The sequence below is a fragment of the Corvus cornix genome, chromosome 19, assembly GCF_000738735.6.
Source record: "Corvus cornix cornix isolate S_Up_H32 chromosome 19, ASM73873v5, whole genome shotgun sequence".
NCBI lineage: Eukaryota > Metazoa > Chordata > Aves > Passeriformes > Corvidae > Corvus > Corvus cornix.
This window is the reverse complement of record NC_046348.1, coordinates 3,474,641-3,491,560: the sequence shown is the minus strand read 5'-3', so window position 1 is coordinate 3,491,560 and position 16,920 is coordinate 3,474,641. Positions and strand designations below refer to the sequence as shown.

Below are 16,920 nucleotides of genomic sequence, written 5' to 3'. Positions count from 1 at the left end.
GATTTCAAGATAGGCTTCAGCACCCGGATTTTGTCTGGGAATGGCTCTGGAAGGTGCATTATTTTTGCATCTCAGGTTAGAATTGGAAGAGAGAAAGTCTATTTGCATGTACAGTGGTTAATATCTTACTGAAGTAATGTTTCCTCTGAAAGCTCAATAGCCAGATTTCATCCCAGAGTTGCAAAAATTGTAACCAGTTGGCTCCTTAATCATTTTTGTGATGAAGAGTCCCCTTCTCGCACAGAGAGCTGGGTGTAGGTGGCTGGTTGTGGCAGCTTCAGAGTGCCCTAATTTAAATATAACAAAATTTCCCTTTACTGTGTAATTTACATGTAAGAGAGGCTTTGTAGAGCCTTAGTGAAAGCAGCATGAAACGTTTTGTTTATGGTTGTAACTCGTGAGCCCCGTGGCTCTTGCACTCTTGTTGCACAACCACGCATTTCTGTCTGTGTGCAGACTTCCCTAGTGCTGGAGTAGGGTCCCTCTTTCAAGGAGTGTGACAGGGCTCACAGCCAGTACATAAATTCCCTATTATTCATGAACCCTCCTTATTCCATTCAAGCACCAAAAATTTTGAGGAATTACAGTTTTTTTTTTATTTTGAGGAATGCAGTGAAATTGTGCCTGCTGCGTGCAAAATGCCAGTGCTGAAGCATATGAGCTGATTTTATTCTTACAGCGCTGGACAGCAGCTCCAGGTTTGCCCACTAGCAATGGTGACCTCGGGCTATTTGCTGCCTTTGAAACTTGTTACCATCTTTTCCATAAAAACTAAGAGAGGGCTTGCAGTTTGTTGTGCCTGCTTTGAGATTTTCCAGGCAGCACCTGCCACTTCCAGCGCGCAGCGTCGTTCCTGTGAAGGCTCTTTGCCAAAAGGAAGCCTGAACTTTCCTTGGGGCACCAGCCCCATCTGAACCTCAAGGGAAGTGACCTCGGTGCCGTGCGTGGTCCGAGCCTGTCCCTGTGGCCACGGGGCCACCGTGAGCCGAGCGGGGTTGTGCAGGCGCCGTCCCTCGGGGAGCCGCGAGGCGCTGCCCGGATGCTGGGGTTGGTGATTCACAGGGGACAGGAAACCAGCAGCTGCTCCGAGCCCGGGAGGAACCGGCTCCAGCCCCGGCAGCTGCGCCCCAGAGGTGCTGGAGGGGATGGGACACAGCGGGGAGAGCGGCTGAGGCTGTGGGTAAGGCGGGGGAGGGAGGGAGGGATGGGGAGAGGAAAGTGTCCGGAGGTGCTTGGGGCTCCTTTGGGGCCACTAGCCCACCGAGCTCAGAGATCTCAGGTTAGACCTCGGTGACCCTTTAAAGAAGTTCAAGGTCATCCCTGTAAAACCTCTCTGAAAAGCAGCGTGGTGGATGTTCCCTCCTCGCTGCTGCTTCTGGCCATCACCAGCTCCAAGGTGGGAATTACCAACTCTCTCTTCTCAGCAGCATTTAGACCCCTCTGGACCTGAGATGAGTCCGTCCTACACAACCTGCATTGCCTGTTTTACAGTACTGTCCTTTACCTCTCCTCATCCATCTGCTGATGGAAACGTGGGTTTAATTACATTATTTCTGCACTCACATCTTCTAAAATACTCTGGAAGATTCAATCTTTGCTGAGCTTCCCTCATCCTTGCGTGGTCTTTCTTCTGGCTCCTGCCTGTAGCTTCTGGGACTGCTGCAGCCCACGCTGCTCCCCCTCCAAAGCCCAATCCTCAAAAATAGCTGATTCAAACGACAGTTTCTGGGTTTTCCATTGATTACAGACCTGACTGGTTTCATGGATATGAATGTATTTATTTTACTGCATGTAAGTTCTTGAAATTGCTAATTCTAGATGGAAAGAGATTTGGTTTTGCATCAGTTTTCTCTTGCGTGATCAATGCTCAGTGTAATATGGGCCATGAGGCAGATAATTTAGCAGAAGAGGGTAATTTTGGGATAATCTTGTGTGAGATTGGCTCATTTTCGTGGTACTGGAGTATGTAGTTACACAGGGGTTGCCTGTATTGCTAACATGGCATCCCCTGGGCTCCCAGTGGAAGTGGATGATGCTGTGAGGCTTCAATGCTGCCTGGAACAGGGAAGTTACAAATACAAGATACGTCTGTGAGTTACCTTTTTGTGCTGCCATGCCTGTTGTGACTGGGGTTTTGCACCGTATTTTCCACCCAAGGTTTTTTTTAAAGTATTTTCCGAAGTTATAATCTATGTGAAAGTTGGTTTATCAATTCTAATTTTCCCCTTTTATCATATGTTCTACTGAAATGCATCTATTGGCATAAAATCCTGATCTGCCTGAATAGCTGTAAAAACCCCAGACTTTAACTCTATGGCAGCAGCTTTCCTAAGAAGCCTGACACTGGCATAAATCTGGTAGGAAATGAGATGACCTCTGGAAAGGAGCTTTTTTGGAGGCTCAGTGCTGGTCATTGAAGTGGTTCCAGCCACAGGAGCTTCCTTGGTCTGAGACTTTAATTTCTGAATTGATGGGACTTTCTGTGGCAATCTGTGCCACACAGGCAAACAGAAAGTGGAGTTGCTTTTCTTAGACATGTTAGAGACATTGAGTCAAGCTGAATATTGCATCTGTTCAACAAGTCAGTGTGCTGAATTTCATATGGCGAGTCTTTAAATACACTCTCCACTTCGTATTTCATACCAGTGACTCATCCTACCAGCCTGAAGTAGAATTAATTTACTGCAAACTGGTGCAGACCACAAAACTTTCTGGAGGGGAGAGAAGGTGACTGGTTTATATTTGTCTTTTGGGGATTTTTTGATGAATAGATAGAATACATAATATAAATACATTATTTTAGTCGTTATCTTGCAATGTAAACACAGGGGTGGGCTTGACGTCTGCAAAGGGCTAAAATGTCTTCAGCAGAAATTATCTCATGGAAAACCAGGCGTTGCTGAGGCCACATCAACACATTCCTCACCCTCCTGGTTTCTCAGTAAAAAGTTAAAGTTCACTTTAAGTGCTCTTGCAGGTTTTTTTTAGTGAGCTTTGTGCCTCCTCTGCTGCTTTTGGGAAGTTCTTCCAGACTTTCCATCCATTAGGAATTTTATTTCCAGTCTGTGCATATCCAGCTTATATCCACTCACTTTACATGCCAGAATCGCCTTAGTTCAATTCAAAAGTTTTTCTCATTTTGTTGTGCAGCTCTTGGACAGACGGACAGTGAGTGTCCATGTCCTCTTACTCTCCATTTCAGTGGAATTAAAAGCAGGAGACCTTTTAGTCTTCCTGGATAAAACCACCTCTCCTTCCCTTGGATCTTCATAGTGAGCCTTGTTACTGGGGTGAATCCTTAAATTAGGAATGACAAGACCTGGCACAGAGTGGATAAGATTTTGCAAGTTCATTAATTCTTCTTAAACTTTTTTAGTAAGAAAAAGCCTGTCTCCTTGATTGCTAAAAATATCTGAGGCCAGAGAAGGAGCAGCCCCTGTTTGGGAAGGCGAGCTTCGCCCTCTGAAGGAGACCACAGCCCTATCCAGACTCCAGCGTGTTGCTCTCCCAGGCATTGCTTGTCTGGAGCAGCTGCTCCTGGGGGATTTGCGGGGTTGTGGTGCTCAGGGTGTGCCATGGCCCCCCTGGCTTCCTCAGCACAAAACGGGGAAAAACAGGCAAAAGGAGAAGAGAGAAGTGTATGAACAGAACAGGGCATTGCGACACTTAACTAAAGTAGATGGGAACCTGTTTGCTCCCCGAGTGTGGGTTTAGCATCTTGAAAGCAGGGCTGGCCATCCATGAACTCCACATGTCCTTCTGTGCTGAGACCTCCATGGCTCGAGTCTATTTGTTCTCCTCTCCAACTCCCCAAGGCAGAGCACAGGGAAGCATGTTCAGCCTTCCAAATATTTTATTTATATCCTGCCAGCCATGAGTAAGTGCTTCCAGCCTTCTGCTTGTCATAAATCTGTTCATCACCTCCTTCTGTCATCTCCTTACCAGAGCAGGGCTTGTACCAAAAGAAAGGATTTTCCATGAACTTGGGTATTTGGGGAGCACAAATGATCTCAGGGCTGATGGTGTGTGTGTGACTTGGGGGATAAAGCTGTGATGGGGTGGGACACACCATGTCCTGTTCATCAGCCCCTCAAATAACCACTTTTTGTGTCCCTGGTGAGTGGGGGCTCAGGAGCAGCCAGGTTTTGCTGCCTCACTGCCCGCGACTGAAATAAAACTGGCTCTGGAAGGGAGAAGGTGGCCTGCCATGCAATGGGACAAACTAGGTCAGTGTTGTCAGGTGCCTTCAGCTCTGCCTTCCCTTCACTTTAAAGAAAAAAAAGAGAGAAAAAAAAGAGAAAGAAAAAAGAGAAAAAAAGCCAGAAAGCCCACAAACAAAGCAGCAGCATTGCAGCCCTTTGTATTTTGGTCACCAGCATTGGGCCAACTTCCTGCAGCTGCCTCTTGGAGATGCTTTGGAGATGATCTACAGCTCATGATTTCCATGGGGGATGCTGACCAAAGGAAAAATGATGGGAGAAACCACAGGGTTTTGACTAGGCCCTGTTGGGTTCTGGTCCTGCACCTCTGAGGTGGGTGCGTGGAGGTCTGGGCACTTAAATTTCGAACAACTCGTCTCATCTTCTTCAGGAAGTGCTGCAAAAAACTGTGCAGAGAAAGAGAGGCCTCTGGGGGTCTATAAAAGGCAAAGCCATGGTGGAGCGAGTGCTGGTAGCTGCTGGGTCCTGAAGAGCCCAGGGAACCTGGAACATAATAGGAATAAGCCCAGTTTGTCCTCAAGCAAGGGGTGGTCTCAAAGCCTCATTGAGGTCACTTCTGGGCAGCCAGACGGTGTTTGGGAACCACTGAGAGGATGCTGACACCAAACCCCTTCAGCCATTGCTCCCTGTTTTGCTCAAGGTCTGTCTGAGTGGAAATGAGGGACTTCCCTTCGTCTCCTTTCCCTGCCCCATGCTGATTTACACCATGATTATTTTCACCATGCCCTGGTAATTAGGACCTTGGCACAGGACTGAGACTTCAGTGACAAACTGGACCACAAACCTCCCACCAACATGCTCAGCTGCTGTCCCAAGTGCTTGGCAGGGACAGGAGGATGTTGCTCAGTCCCCACAGGCTCAGCTGCCATGGAAGGCTTTGGGTTTTCTCCGACGTGACCGGGCTGTCAGAGCAACTTCCAAACTTCTGTGGAGTTTGGGCAGAGAAATGTTGTTTATTCCACTTTAATCAGGCAGAGACAGAAGGTGCTGAGCAGGGCAGTATCAAGCTGCTGCTTTCTATTGTCTGCTACTGGCATTTGTTTCATTAATTTGAATTATTTTAATTATCAATTATTATAACATATCTTTCCTCCTCCATTCACCAGTATAATCCAGGCTTAAGTTGTAATAAGAGAGGTTGAAGGTAGGCAGTAGGAAAGCTTCCTGCCAGCCAGAGCGATGACGTACTGGCCTTTGGCACATTGAAGCATCTCCATCCTTAGGGAAAAAAGTTTATTAAAAACACAAAATAAATTAAAATAATCTGTAATTTAAAAAAATCTGGCCCTGGGGAATAGGAATGGGCTCAATGATCCATCTCAGTGCCAGCAGGCTGCTTTCTGTGATATTTATAGGATGTTTTGTATTTTAAAGGAAGAAATTGAAGCCAAATCATGCTGATTGTTGAAAACTGTTAGCTGCTGTTTCTGGAAAAGCCTGTCATGGAAAGGAGGGGAAGGAGCCGGTGGCTGAGCCAGCTCAATGCAGGAAAAGGCATGGGGAATTTAACAGTGGAAGTCACTCTGAGCTGCAGAAAAGAGCCAGAGCACATTGTGCAAAGGTCTTGACCATTTAACTATTGCTGAGTGCCTCCCTTTTTCCCTCTATTCTAGATATTAAAAAATTACTGTCTGCTGACAGCGTTTGATGGCAGCAGTGTGGGTTTGGGGATTAGGAATGAGTAATTCGGAGCAGTGCAGGAAAGGGCATTGCCTCTGCTGCCCCGTCATACAACCCGAAAGTCCCTTCTGCACCCTCAGCAGCCTCCTGGCTCCATGGGGGTGTGAGGGCAAACAGCACGTGGCTTTTTGGGGGTAAAAGCTCTCTGAGGGATAGCCTCACACCCCCGTGTGCTCCCCCAGCTCACGGGGTCCCCTTGCCATGTGTTTCAGGCTGGATTTGGCTGGGCCATGGTGCAGCCGGAGCTGTGGGCGGCTGCGGCGCTGATGCTGCTCGGGGCGGCCCTCAGCCTCTGCCTCAAGTGCCAGCGCTCCGGTAAGTTCTGCCCACGGGCTCTGGGTCCTGCCCGCTGCCCTGGCTGGGCTTTCCTCTTGGAATGTCCCCCCCGCCGTGTGGATTTGGTTCTGCTCAGCCATGGACCAGCTTTGCCCTTGTGGGGATGCTCACACAGCTTGAGCGGGGCAGAGGCTCTGCCAGAGAGCTGCGGGGGAAGGAGCACCCAAACTGCAGCACCCCTTCCTTGGGGTGGGTGCAACACTGTGGGCTGCAGACCCCTCTCCGTGGTCATCGTGGTTTTGGGACTCCACCTGGGAGGACCAGCTCCGGTTACACAAATCCTGCAGAGGGTCTGGGACAGGAGGGCAGGCATGGAAGGGGAGTCTGGAGGATAAATTCATACAGACAGTAGGGTGAGCACCCAGTGGGGTTTGAGTCCCTTCCCAAGCACTGGGGGGGGTTTTAGTGGGGGAGAGGCTGCAGTTTGGGGACAGAACTGGTTGCTTTGCTTTGTGGGGTTTGAGACAAAAACCACAATTTAAACATGGTTTCAAAAAATTTCATCAAAACCCTAGTGCAGCTGCTGCTCACTGCCTCCACTGTCCTGGTGTGTTGAAGAAGTTCTGTGAATGTATTTTATTGGCCTTTCTGATCTCTAACTCCCAAATCATCCTTTCTAAGAGCTTTTTGTTCCCTTCTCTTCCAGCTACCAAACGGGAGACACAGCTCCATGAGCAGAGGAGTCAGTAAGTTGCCTTTCCCTGTTGTGTTTCTCCCCCAAACAACTCACCCAGGGTGAGCCCCAGAACCAGATCCAAGCTGAAATCTGGGTTTATATAAAATAAAATAATTCCAGGATGGGATGCAAGGTGGTGTCCCCCAGCCCAAGGTGCTGCTGAAGGGGCAATGCCTTTACAGAGAATAATCCAAAATTAAACTGAAGCTCTGACTGTGATGTCTTGAGTCATTAACTAGTTGGAAAAAGGTCTGGGAGAGAAGGGCAAGTTCTTATCCTGTTCTATTGTGCCCTGAGATGAGACAGAAAGGTTGGTTACTTCGTAAAGAAGCCCCTGCCCTTGACTGGTGCTGGTGGGACCCTGCACCAGAGCAACCACTGACCTGCGGCACAAGAAATGAAGGAAATGCAGTGTACACACATGCACCACCCCTTATTTCCTTCAGCAACAGACAAACCACAGTAAATTACATTTAAAAAGAAAAGTTGGGTTGTAAGCTTTGTTACAAGAGCAAACGAGGTGCAACAGGGCTCTGCAAAGGCCTCCAAGGGTTGGGGTGTTTGTTTCTGTGGGGAAAGGCTCCAGGGGGATCCATTGCAGACTGATGGAGCAGCCACTGAAGGCTCCATCCCCCACGGGCTCCATCCCTCACAGACTCTTGCTGAATTGTCTCAACTTCTTGAAACATACCTGGGTTAGGTGCTTTGACTTCAGGTTTGTGGTGGTGTGTGCTCTTTTTAGAGATGTGGTGTGGGTGTCTTGCAAGCAAAGTGGTTTGACTCTATGTTTGGGTTTTTTGATATCTCTCCCACCAGCCCTGTGCCATGAATCCCAGCTGGGTATGGGGCAACCCCAATGAAAGAGGGGGAAATGGTTCCCAAAATTGGAGTTAATAAGTGTCTGTGTAGAAACACCTGCAGTAGAAAAGGTGTTGAATCCTCTTGTGCTCTGAAAAGCAGCTCTCCTATTAACTAAAAAGTAAAGAGGTTACTGGGCATAGGTTATCACTGATAACATTATTTTATTCATATTGACGTTAAGGAATGATGGGAGGGGCAGAGGCAGCAGTGGAGGCGAAGCAGTGGGGTTTGAAGCCATTTCATGCATGAACATCCATTTTTTTGTGGGTAAAAAGGCTCTTCTGGCCTTTGGTTGCTGAAGCATCAGAATGGGAATCCTAAAAGATGTTTTCCTTATCCCTGAACCCTTCCCTTAACTGATGTTGGCTGCTCTACCAGTGGTCCAAAACCACATATTGTCTTTAAAGGATCAAAGAAGAGTCTCCAGGAAGATGCTGCCAGCTCATACGGGCCCTGCATGACATGTTGAGTGATGCAGCTTGGCATGTCCCAGAGCCCAGCATGGTGCTCTCTGCCCTCCACTCACCAAAGAGTCAAGTCTCTTTTATCTGTTATCTTTGTCATAAACCCCAAAATTCAGCTGATGTTTCACTGCTATTTTTTCCAGGCTCGAAAGCCAGCAGAGATTTGAGGTGATTCGATCCCATACCAGTGAGTATGAGCATTGCATGTGGCTCCTGCCTCGTGGTGTGGGGGCTCTGCATGCATAGAGCAGGGTGAAAGTAATATTCAAAGGGTCACCTTGAAGCCAGGCCATGAAATGATGAGGCCTGGATTGTCCAAGCCACCTTAGATGCTTCTAGGGATGCGAATTCTGAGCTCTAGGAAAAAAATGCCTTTTGCATTGAAAATAATTCACTAAAGCAATGTTGTTGAAAAGTGACACCTCAACTTCTGGGGCTCTTGGAACCATGCTGTGCACCCTGTGAAAATGAAGGTGTGGGTGATAGGAGTGACTCATTCATCATCCCCCCTCACTGCTTCCTGCGGCAGGTTGGGTTCAGCGCTGACCTTTTGGCTTTTATATCACAATGAGCAGCTGCTGAGTCCATGTGAAATGTGTCCATCTGCAGATGGCTCTGCCCTGCCCCAGGACTCTGCTGGGTCCAAGCCCCTTAACCCCTCCACAAGTCTCTGTTTCGTCCCAGCCCGACCAAAGCTCTCGACTGCACCTCACAGTGTGGAGGGAGGGGAATGACCCCCAAATCAAGCGGGTTTGGGGGACAACAGGCAACAAGGCAGCAGCTGGGATTGTAGCTTCCTCCAGCAAGTGTTTGCAAGCTCTGCGGTCTGCACAGACACCAGCTTTTTCTCTAGTTGTTTCCTGTTTTGACCATTTTTGAACATTCAAGGAACAATTTGGAAGCTATTTTAGGATGCATTAGGAAAATGCTTGCCAGTCCTGGGGATTCCTCTCTGGTGGATGTTCTGTGCTCTTTGAAATATCTGCTGCTGCCATAATAATTTACACGATAATTGTGTTGTTGTTGCCAGCTGCAACCCGAAGGCTGGAAAAAATTAAGGAACCTGAAAACTTCTCAATAGCAAGGTAGGTAAAAAACTCAAATAAAATCTAGCTCTAGAGCCAAGGTTGGATGAAGTTCACACAACATACATGAACATTTGGGATTGCATTCTGGGCCCTATAGATGTGGCTTGGATTTAGAATTTTAGAATCAAAGAATAGTTTGGGTTGCAAGGGACCTTTCAAGGTCATCTAGTCCAACCCCCCAGTGAGGAGCAGGGACATCTTCAACTTGATCAGGTTGCTTCATTTATCGATGGTCAATAGTATGTTTAGACTTCTTCTGGATTTTCTTCCGTCTGACTGCATTCTTCTGGCAACTGATTAAATCAAACCCAGGGAAGTGAGCTGTGGCTGTACATAATAGATACATTGTGGAAAAGAAATGGCCATTATTCACTTACAAGCAGTTTGATGTGAAAAATCCCCTTCTCCCCATCACCAAAACCCCCAGAAACTGCTCAGCCATGATAACTCTGCTGCAGTGTTCAAACATAGGTATTTTTGTCTTGGGATTTTACCCCAAATTCTTCATCTCCCCTTGCTCCGTGTGTGTTTGATAACCTCACAGGGAAGTTTCATGGATGGTCCTTCTGATGGTGTGTAACTGCTGGTAGGGTGTGCTCAGACCTGGGATTTTAGGTCTCATTTCTCTCTTTCAGGAAAGCCACCGAAGAGCTCAGTGCTTCCTGTCACACTGGATATGGTGAGCAGCTTCCTAGGACAGGCAGATCCAATGAATCACAGAATCACAGAACGGTTCAGGTTGGAAAGGACCTTAAAGATCATCTCCTTCCAACCCCCTGCATGGGCAGGGACACCTTCCACTATCCCAGCTTGCTCCAAGCCCTGTACAGCCTCGCCTTGGACACTTCCAGGGATGGGGCAGTCGCAGCTTCTCTGGGCAGCCTGTGCCAGAGCCTCACCACCCTCATAGGGAAAAACTTCTTCCCAATATCCCATCTATCCCTGTCCTCTGTCAGTGGGAAGCCATTCCCCCTTGTCCTGCCACTCCCAGCCCTTGTCCAGTCTCTCTTGCCTCCAGACACTGAAAGGGGCTCTAAGGTCTCCCCAGAGCCTTCTCTTTTCCAGGCTAAACAACCCCAGCTTTCCCAGCCTGTCTCCAGAGCAGAGGGGCTCCAGCCCTTGGAGCATTTTTGTGCACTCCTCTGGACTTGATCCAACAAGTCCACCTCCATCTTAATTTGAGTCTATCCTAGGTCTGAGTTTAAAGCCCAGTGCTCATCCTGCTCTGGCTGACCAGTCTTGGTTAGAGCCACAGGCATAGATTGTTTAAAATATTCCCCCGGCTATCCCAATTCCTGTACCCTGGAGTGTCCAACCTTGCAGCCATGTCCCCTGACCTCAGAGCTGAGTGGGGGTAGAGCTGCTGCTGCTGCTGAAATACTGAGTGTCTCCATTGTCAAACTGCTGCCATCACTCCCATCATCTCTTGTCCCCAGGGAGCAGGGATGAGTCCAGGTACCAGAATTTCCTTGCAGGTAAGTGCTGCAGCCACATGTCTGGGGGTTTGGGAAGGACGGCTGCCGAGGGGATGGGAGGTCCCAGGGCATGGGAGCTGGCAGGGAGCACACAGGCAGCTGGCACTGCACCTGGCAGAGCTCTGGCTCGGTCAGTTTAGAGATTGCTTTGTAAGACACACACTGATCTGACTAACGGGCAGAGCTCCCGAGCCCTCTGCTCCCTCCCGGGGCAGTGTGAGCTGGTGCTTGCCCTAAGAGGATTATTGGTGCGTGGGGCTGTGCTCTCCTTTCCCAAGCTGGGAAGCATATTCCCCATCTCCCTGCCAGCTGGCAGGATGTGTCCATGAGAAGTGCAGAGCCAGGGTTTTCTCAGGACCTGGGGTGAATCAGGGCTACCTCCCCGTGCTCCAGCCACCTGGCTCTGCTGTGGATGGGCTTCGGGGCTGTGCCAGGGCTTGTGGCTGCTGGGGACATCGGCTGTGGCTGTGCTGGGGGGTTTGTCCAGCTGTGCCCAGGGATGGCTGTTCAGGTTGATGCCATGGTGGGGTGCTGACAGCAAACCCTTGTGCTTGCAGAGAACTGCCTGCAAGAAGATGCTGCCTATGTGTAAGTACCCTGTGCTGCCACCAGCCCGGTCGAGTGGAGCCATACTGGTCCCAGTGCTGTCCTGGTACTCCCATAGCTCAGCCTGGGAAGCCTGTGCTGGGCAGGAGGAGCTAACAGTGCTGCTCTTCTCACAGGGAGCCCATATCTCTGGATTACTACTACAACTGCACCAGGTTCTTCGCCCCACCCCGTGGTAGCTGCCCAGGCAAGCAAGGTGGGTTCCTTCACATGGCTGTCCCATGGCTTCAGGGAGCTTGTGAGACTGTTCTTGCTGAGGTCTGTGCATCACTGTGTATGGCCTGAAGCAAGTGTGGGTCCAGGAGACACAGTCATTAAAAGGGTGTAGCAGGGCTGTGGGGCTTGAGGGATGTCCAAGCCCCCATCAGTCCATCTGTTGCCTATAAACAGGACAGCCCAAAACCATTGGCGATAATGCTCCTGTGGGAGTGACCACCCGATTCCACTGCACTGGGATATCCCATCCCTAGGTCACCACAGGCCATCACAAAGACTATCTATCTTTTAGCTAATCTACATTTCATTGTGGGAAACAGCCCCCTCCTGCTGAGGGATCTTCCCAGGTCACTTCCTTAGGTCCTTTGTCACTCCTCTTTCTTCTGTCAGAGAAAGATGAGGATTCCTATTCCTATGAAAATGTCACCACTGGAGCGTCTCAGGGCTCCGATCCAGGTAAGTGTGTTGCTGTCATGGTTCGTGTGTGTTACACAAAGTGCAGAGAGGGACGGTGACCTGCTTAGCCAAGAGAAACCTGCTTGTTCACAGCTCAGCTCTTCCTACTGGCTCTGTGCCATGGAGCTGGAGCTCCAGGGGCGGCTGCACGCACAGAGCAGGCCTGGAGCATTTCCCCTTTCTGCAGGAAAATGCACGTGGTGATACCTCCAACCTGATCCCTTTGACTTGGTGGTTTCTGCAGCAATTCAGGAGCTTTGGGGTCTACATCTCTAGGTTTTTAGTGTTGTTACAGCCAGGCTGATCATGGTTCTAGCCCATGGTTCAGCTTTCTCACCGTATCCAGTACAAGAAGGCTGCAGCCACAAAGCTTCTGGAGGATGACATTGGCCCAGTGTCCATTCAGGGCTTCCAGCATCAGTCCTGGGATGTTGTAATCAAAAAAGGAAGTCAGTTTGGTTTCCTTCTGTGAGTTAACAAACGCTTTCTGCACTGCTAAAGCCTGCCCTGCTCCTGCCTGGCTTTGTGCAGAGTGATTAGAGGAGGCAGGATCAGCAGGGACCCGTCTGATCCCCATCCGTGCCTGCACATATCCAGGCACATGGCCAGGGCTGGAAAAATGATGAGGCAGCATCAGCAGATCTGTGCTGGCTGGAAACTCGGCCACGTGCACTGCGCAGTCAGGGTGCGGTGGTGGGAGGGGGGTTTCACAAAGGCCCATTTTTAGTCCATTTGCTGTTCAGTATTGTCCTGTCCAAACTCTTCCTTGTCACAGATGACACTGTAGACTATGAGAACAGCATGGCGATACACACATGGAAACTCCAGCAAGGGCAAGGTACGTTCTCAGCTGTTATTTGCTGTTTGGGGATGGGGCTCATGGGCAGACTGCCTGCTACACTAGGCCAGTATAGACCATGCCAGGGCAACACAGCCATCACCCTTGTCTTGAATTAATTTTTTCCCCAACTGTCTGTGATAAATATCCAAGGCAATGTGCAAATTGCTGCACAGGCCCATAACTGAATGCTGCTCCATTGGGACGTGGTGTTTCTCGTACTCAAAAGGCCACCATTTGGGTGGCTGTGCCTAAACCCTGACCATGGGATGCTACAGAAAAATGTTGCTCTTCAGGTCTTATATCCTCTTACATTTGAGGTTGCCCCAGTGCAAGCACAGCTGTGTAATCCCCTGTGACACAGAACTGTGTGCACACACCCACTGGGTCAGCCCTTGACTCTCCTGCTGTAATCAGGGGGCCTACTTCTCAAGTTGACCTTTTAACTGCAGTTTAATCTAACTTGTGGCTTCCTGTGAGGCATGGGGGGGAGTTCTGGCCTGGGAGATAGTGGGGAGTGTACGCATAGATATTTAAGAGCTTTTTGTCTCTGGTGTGAAAGTTGCCTAAGGAAACTGATTCCTGTTTGCACACTCTCTAGATTAAATCCCTTTTGGCTCTGAAGAGCTGCCCAGAGTGTTTGCAAATTTGCTATGACCATTTTGAAGCCTCTTCAATGAGACCTTGACACTGATCTAAGGTTTCTTAGACCAGGCACAAAAACACATCAGCACCAAAGGCTAAATATTGGCAGGACACATGGTGTGTCAGTGGTCTGTGTGTTTTTACATCAACCCACTCACTGATGAGTGCTTCCCATCCTCACCCACAGCCCCGCTGACAGAGAGCCCGGATGATGAGCCAGACTACATCAACGCGGGTCCTGTGTCAGGCCCTGCCCTGCTATCAGAGCAAAGGTAGAAACAGAGTAAATGGTTGATATGTTTATGTAGAGTGGAAGGATTTGGTTTATGGTGTTTATTTAGGGGTGGGAGGATTTGGTTTATGCCAAAGGGAGTTCGGCTGGCAGCACCAGCACAGCAGCCCACATGGGCAGTGGAGGAGTGGGAGGAGCCCACCCTGTGCTGTGCCACATCTCTGGCTAATGCCAAGCTGACTAACATGGACCACGGAGACAAATTTGTCCAAGTCCGTGTCCCAGCTCCAGTGCTGCCCTCCTCCAACAGGCACAGGAACTCTGAACTGCTCCAGAGCAGCTTAAGGCAGCGCTGCTACGTGCTGTGGACAGGGACACCCAGAACCCCCCGGCTCTGAGCAGGGATTCCCTCAGCTAAGCCCTGCCTGCTGTGCTAAGACCACATATCCTGCCCCATTATCAGCACCAGCCTGATGCTGCTGATAAAGAATTAGTCAAGGAAGATAAAGGAAAAAAACCTGCAGAGAGCTGCAGGAAGGTTGCATGACAGAGGGACAGTGAATGATGTACTCGTTAGTGCTGGTCACCCTGCTCCAGGCTGGACTAGGACTCCAGCTGGGAGATGGACTGGGACCAGTATCGCTCTCCTTGTTGGATTTTTACTCTCTTGAGCACCTGCAGAGACCCAGTGGGATTGTCTTTATGCCATGTGCTGGCTGCTGTAGTTTTATAGGGTTTTATATTCCCCAGACTGTAGGCACCAGCAGTGCACAGACTCCTAAAATCAGATCTTTCTGAAGCCATGCAGACTATTTAAGAGTTGTACCCACCATGCAAAGCACAGTCATCCTATTCTGCACCCTATGGCATTTGCTTCTGCCAGATGTAGCTGGACATGGAAAAACCCAGCCTGAGAAACCTGACCCAGCCATACCTTGCTGCCAGGCATTTTTTGCCATTATAATGATGCCTCTGTTGTAGCCTTTGCCAGCATAACAATATTCTGAAATCTCAATCTCCAACTAACAAATGCCAGCAGAAGTTCTCCATCAAGGGAGGCTGAATTGAGGAATGGGCTCCTGGTGCCTCCGTATGTCCTGCTCTGATCAGGGATCATCCTCCAGGAGCACAACTGGTGTTTCTGCTTAGACATGGACATTTTGTAGTGTATGTCACTGCTTGTCCCTGGAAAGAAAATGTAGCAGGCAGAAGAGTTAAGTTGAAAGCAGGGATTAAAAGTCAGTGGACTCACTGTTTTTTCTCCTCTTATTTCAAGTATTCTGCATGAAGTCTGAAGAAATCTTTTGCTGAGCTGTAAGAGTGCACCCAGCGAACGTGCACAGGGAGAGGGGAGATTTCCATGCCTCAGTGAAATCTCTTCTCCAAACTGTGCCTGCAATGATGTAGAAGGATGTTACTGAAAGGAAGAAATGCGCTGCTTGAAGCCCCACAGAAGTCCAGCTGCAAACCGCTGCCCCCAGCGACCATGGGCAAGCCCCAGGCTCCTCATCCCATCTCATTTCCCTGCATGTCCACTCGGGGGAAGATGGCCAGGCTGGGCAATGTTTTCTGCTGTCAGGCATGAAATGAATCCTTAACTTGCTGAGCAGTAATGCAGCCGGCTACCTAATTTGTCAGGGTGACTCATGCACGATGGTATTAAGCCACAGGGATTATGTTTGGATTTAGTTCCTGTGCTCTCCTACAGAAGCAGTTTCCTACACAAGAGGAACTGGCAAGACAGAGGTTGTGTTTATAACAGCAGTGGTTGTCTGGAGCTGAATGAGATTCCAACCTGTTCACAAAAGCTAAAGAGGATTAAATGCCTGCCTTATCCATGGCTTGTAATTCACAGTGTTGGTCTATAGCAGTTTTCCTCATGTTTCAGTATCAGTTTCATAATGATACAAAGCACCAGCAACAACTGTGAGGGTCAGATCCACAGCCACCAGCCTCAGAAACTGTACCAGTCCCTCAATATGGCTGTAGGAACATCATCCCAGAAAGAGAATCTCTATCTCCTGAGCCCTGATGCACAGATCTGGCACTTCTGGAACACTTATTTATTAAAACTGAAAGCATCCAAAGAAAATGGGGCGTTTTGTTATGGTTTGCAATTATACAGATGTCTTCATGGTCAGGTGACACAGAAATGGGAGGACTTGAGGTGACATGGGAGTAATGTGCAGGATCTTATGGGGAGAAAATGCCTTAAAAGCCTTCTTCCTCAAAATCGGATTGGAAAACTGTGTTTCAGGAAAGAACACAGCCCACACTCACGGTGAGCGAGCAGAGAAGGGGAGCTAAGGGTTAGAGAGCCGTGGAGTGGGAGAAGGGATGTCAGGCGCTTCCTGCTACAAATGACTTGGCTCTAACTTCAGCAGAATCACCCAGAGACCACAGGTGCCCACTGTTGGTGTAGCTGAAACTGGGTGGGTTGGAGGCTGGCTTAGGAGAAGGTTTACTAGTGGCTCCTACAATTGCTACAAGTTTCCACAGGACTTTTACAACAGAGAAAATCTAGTGCACTTCAGGGATGCACACAGGCAGGGAGCTACAGCCTGGTTTTCTGCTCACCCCAGCCCAGCTTCTCCTCGCATCCTTAGGTTTCCTGATGGTCAAATGCTCTGCAAAATGTCTGCACAGGTGCATGGCAGCAGGGTCCCTGTGAGCTAGAAGCACAGAGTGACAGCCTGTGCTGGCTCTGCACAGGCTCCCAGGCAGGTAAGGGGTGCTTGAAATTGTCCCTGGCCCTCACAGGGCTATGAGACTGCTGGGATTCATCCTCAGCACCTGAAGAAGCTCCTGCTGTCCATGAAGTGCTGCAGACTGTGGATTGTTCACTGCAAGGGTGAGCTTGTTCCAAGTGATGTCTGATGATCTTACCCACTGGTGATTCATCTCCCAATCAAGGGAGCCATTCATGAATAGGAGATTAGCAGCAGTTACAGATCCTTGGCACACAGCAACAGATCCAGCTGGAGACCTCCCAGAAAGTTCTAAGCATTAGGTCAGTGCACAGTCAAAACATGAAAAGACAAGATTTACTGCTCTCCTCACTAAGCAGGGAGGCAGATTACACCAATTAGATTTTCTTGGTACAAGGTTCCTCCATTGCCAAAGTCTG

At 49.2% G+C, this 16,920-nt stretch overlaps 1 protein-coding gene and 1 long non-coding RNA gene across 4 annotated transcripts; one reads left to right on the top strand and one right to left on the bottom strand.

The window, feature by feature from the left end:
* The first annotated feature begins 971 nt into the window (after positions 1-971).
* LAT2 (linker for activation of T cells family member 2) lies at positions 972-15,154 on the top strand. Of its 3 annotated transcripts, none has more exons than XM_019287562.3 (13): positions 972-1,180; positions 6,113-6,215; positions 6,883-6,922; positions 8,381-8,424; positions 9,268-9,322; positions 9,961-10,004; positions 10,762-10,793; positions 11,351-11,388; positions 11,523-11,602; positions 12,013-12,078; positions 12,854-12,916; positions 13,749-13,833; positions 15,070-15,154. In XM_019287562.3, exons 1-13 carry the CDS (start codon positions 1,040-1,042, stop codon positions 15,086-15,088), a joined length of 810 nt encoding a protein of 269 aa, XP_019143107.3. In that variant the 5' UTR covers positions 972-1,039; the 3' UTR covers positions 15,089-15,154. The 3 variants fall into 3 exon arrangements, with proteins under 3 accessions (XP_019143107.3, XP_010400837.3, XP_019143108.3); XM_010402535.4 differs by having other exon boundaries at positions 973-1,180; positions 10,762-10,800; positions 11,358-11,388; XM_019287563.3 differs by lacking the exon at positions 972-1,180 and adding an exon at positions 1,257-1,396 and having other exon boundaries at positions 10,762-10,800; positions 11,358-11,388.
* LOC120411002 lies at positions 7,915-15,131 on the bottom strand. Its single transcript, XR_005603375.1, has 2 exons — positions 15,046-15,131; positions 7,915-9,652 (listed from the first exon to the last, which is right to left on the bottom strand). It is a non-coding gene; the product is annotated as an uncharacterized LOC120411002 (long non-coding RNA).
* Positions 15,155-16,920: the final 1,766 nt, after the last annotated feature.

Bases quoted from the DNA above. Each gene is read 5' to 3' on its own strand.
- LAT2 (XM_019287562.3), top strand. From the start codon at position 1,040: ATGCTGGGGTTGGTGATTCACAGGGGACAGGAAACCAGCAGCTGCTCC. The intron at 6,923-8,380 runs GTAAGTTGCCTT...TATTTTTTCCAG, and splicing joins CTCCATGAGCAGAGGAGTCA to GCTCGAAAGCCAGCAGAGAT. The intron at 9,323-9,960 runs GTAGGTAAAAAA...TCTCTCTTTCAG, and splicing joins GAAAACTTCTCAATAGCAAG to GAAAGCCACCGAAGAGCTCA.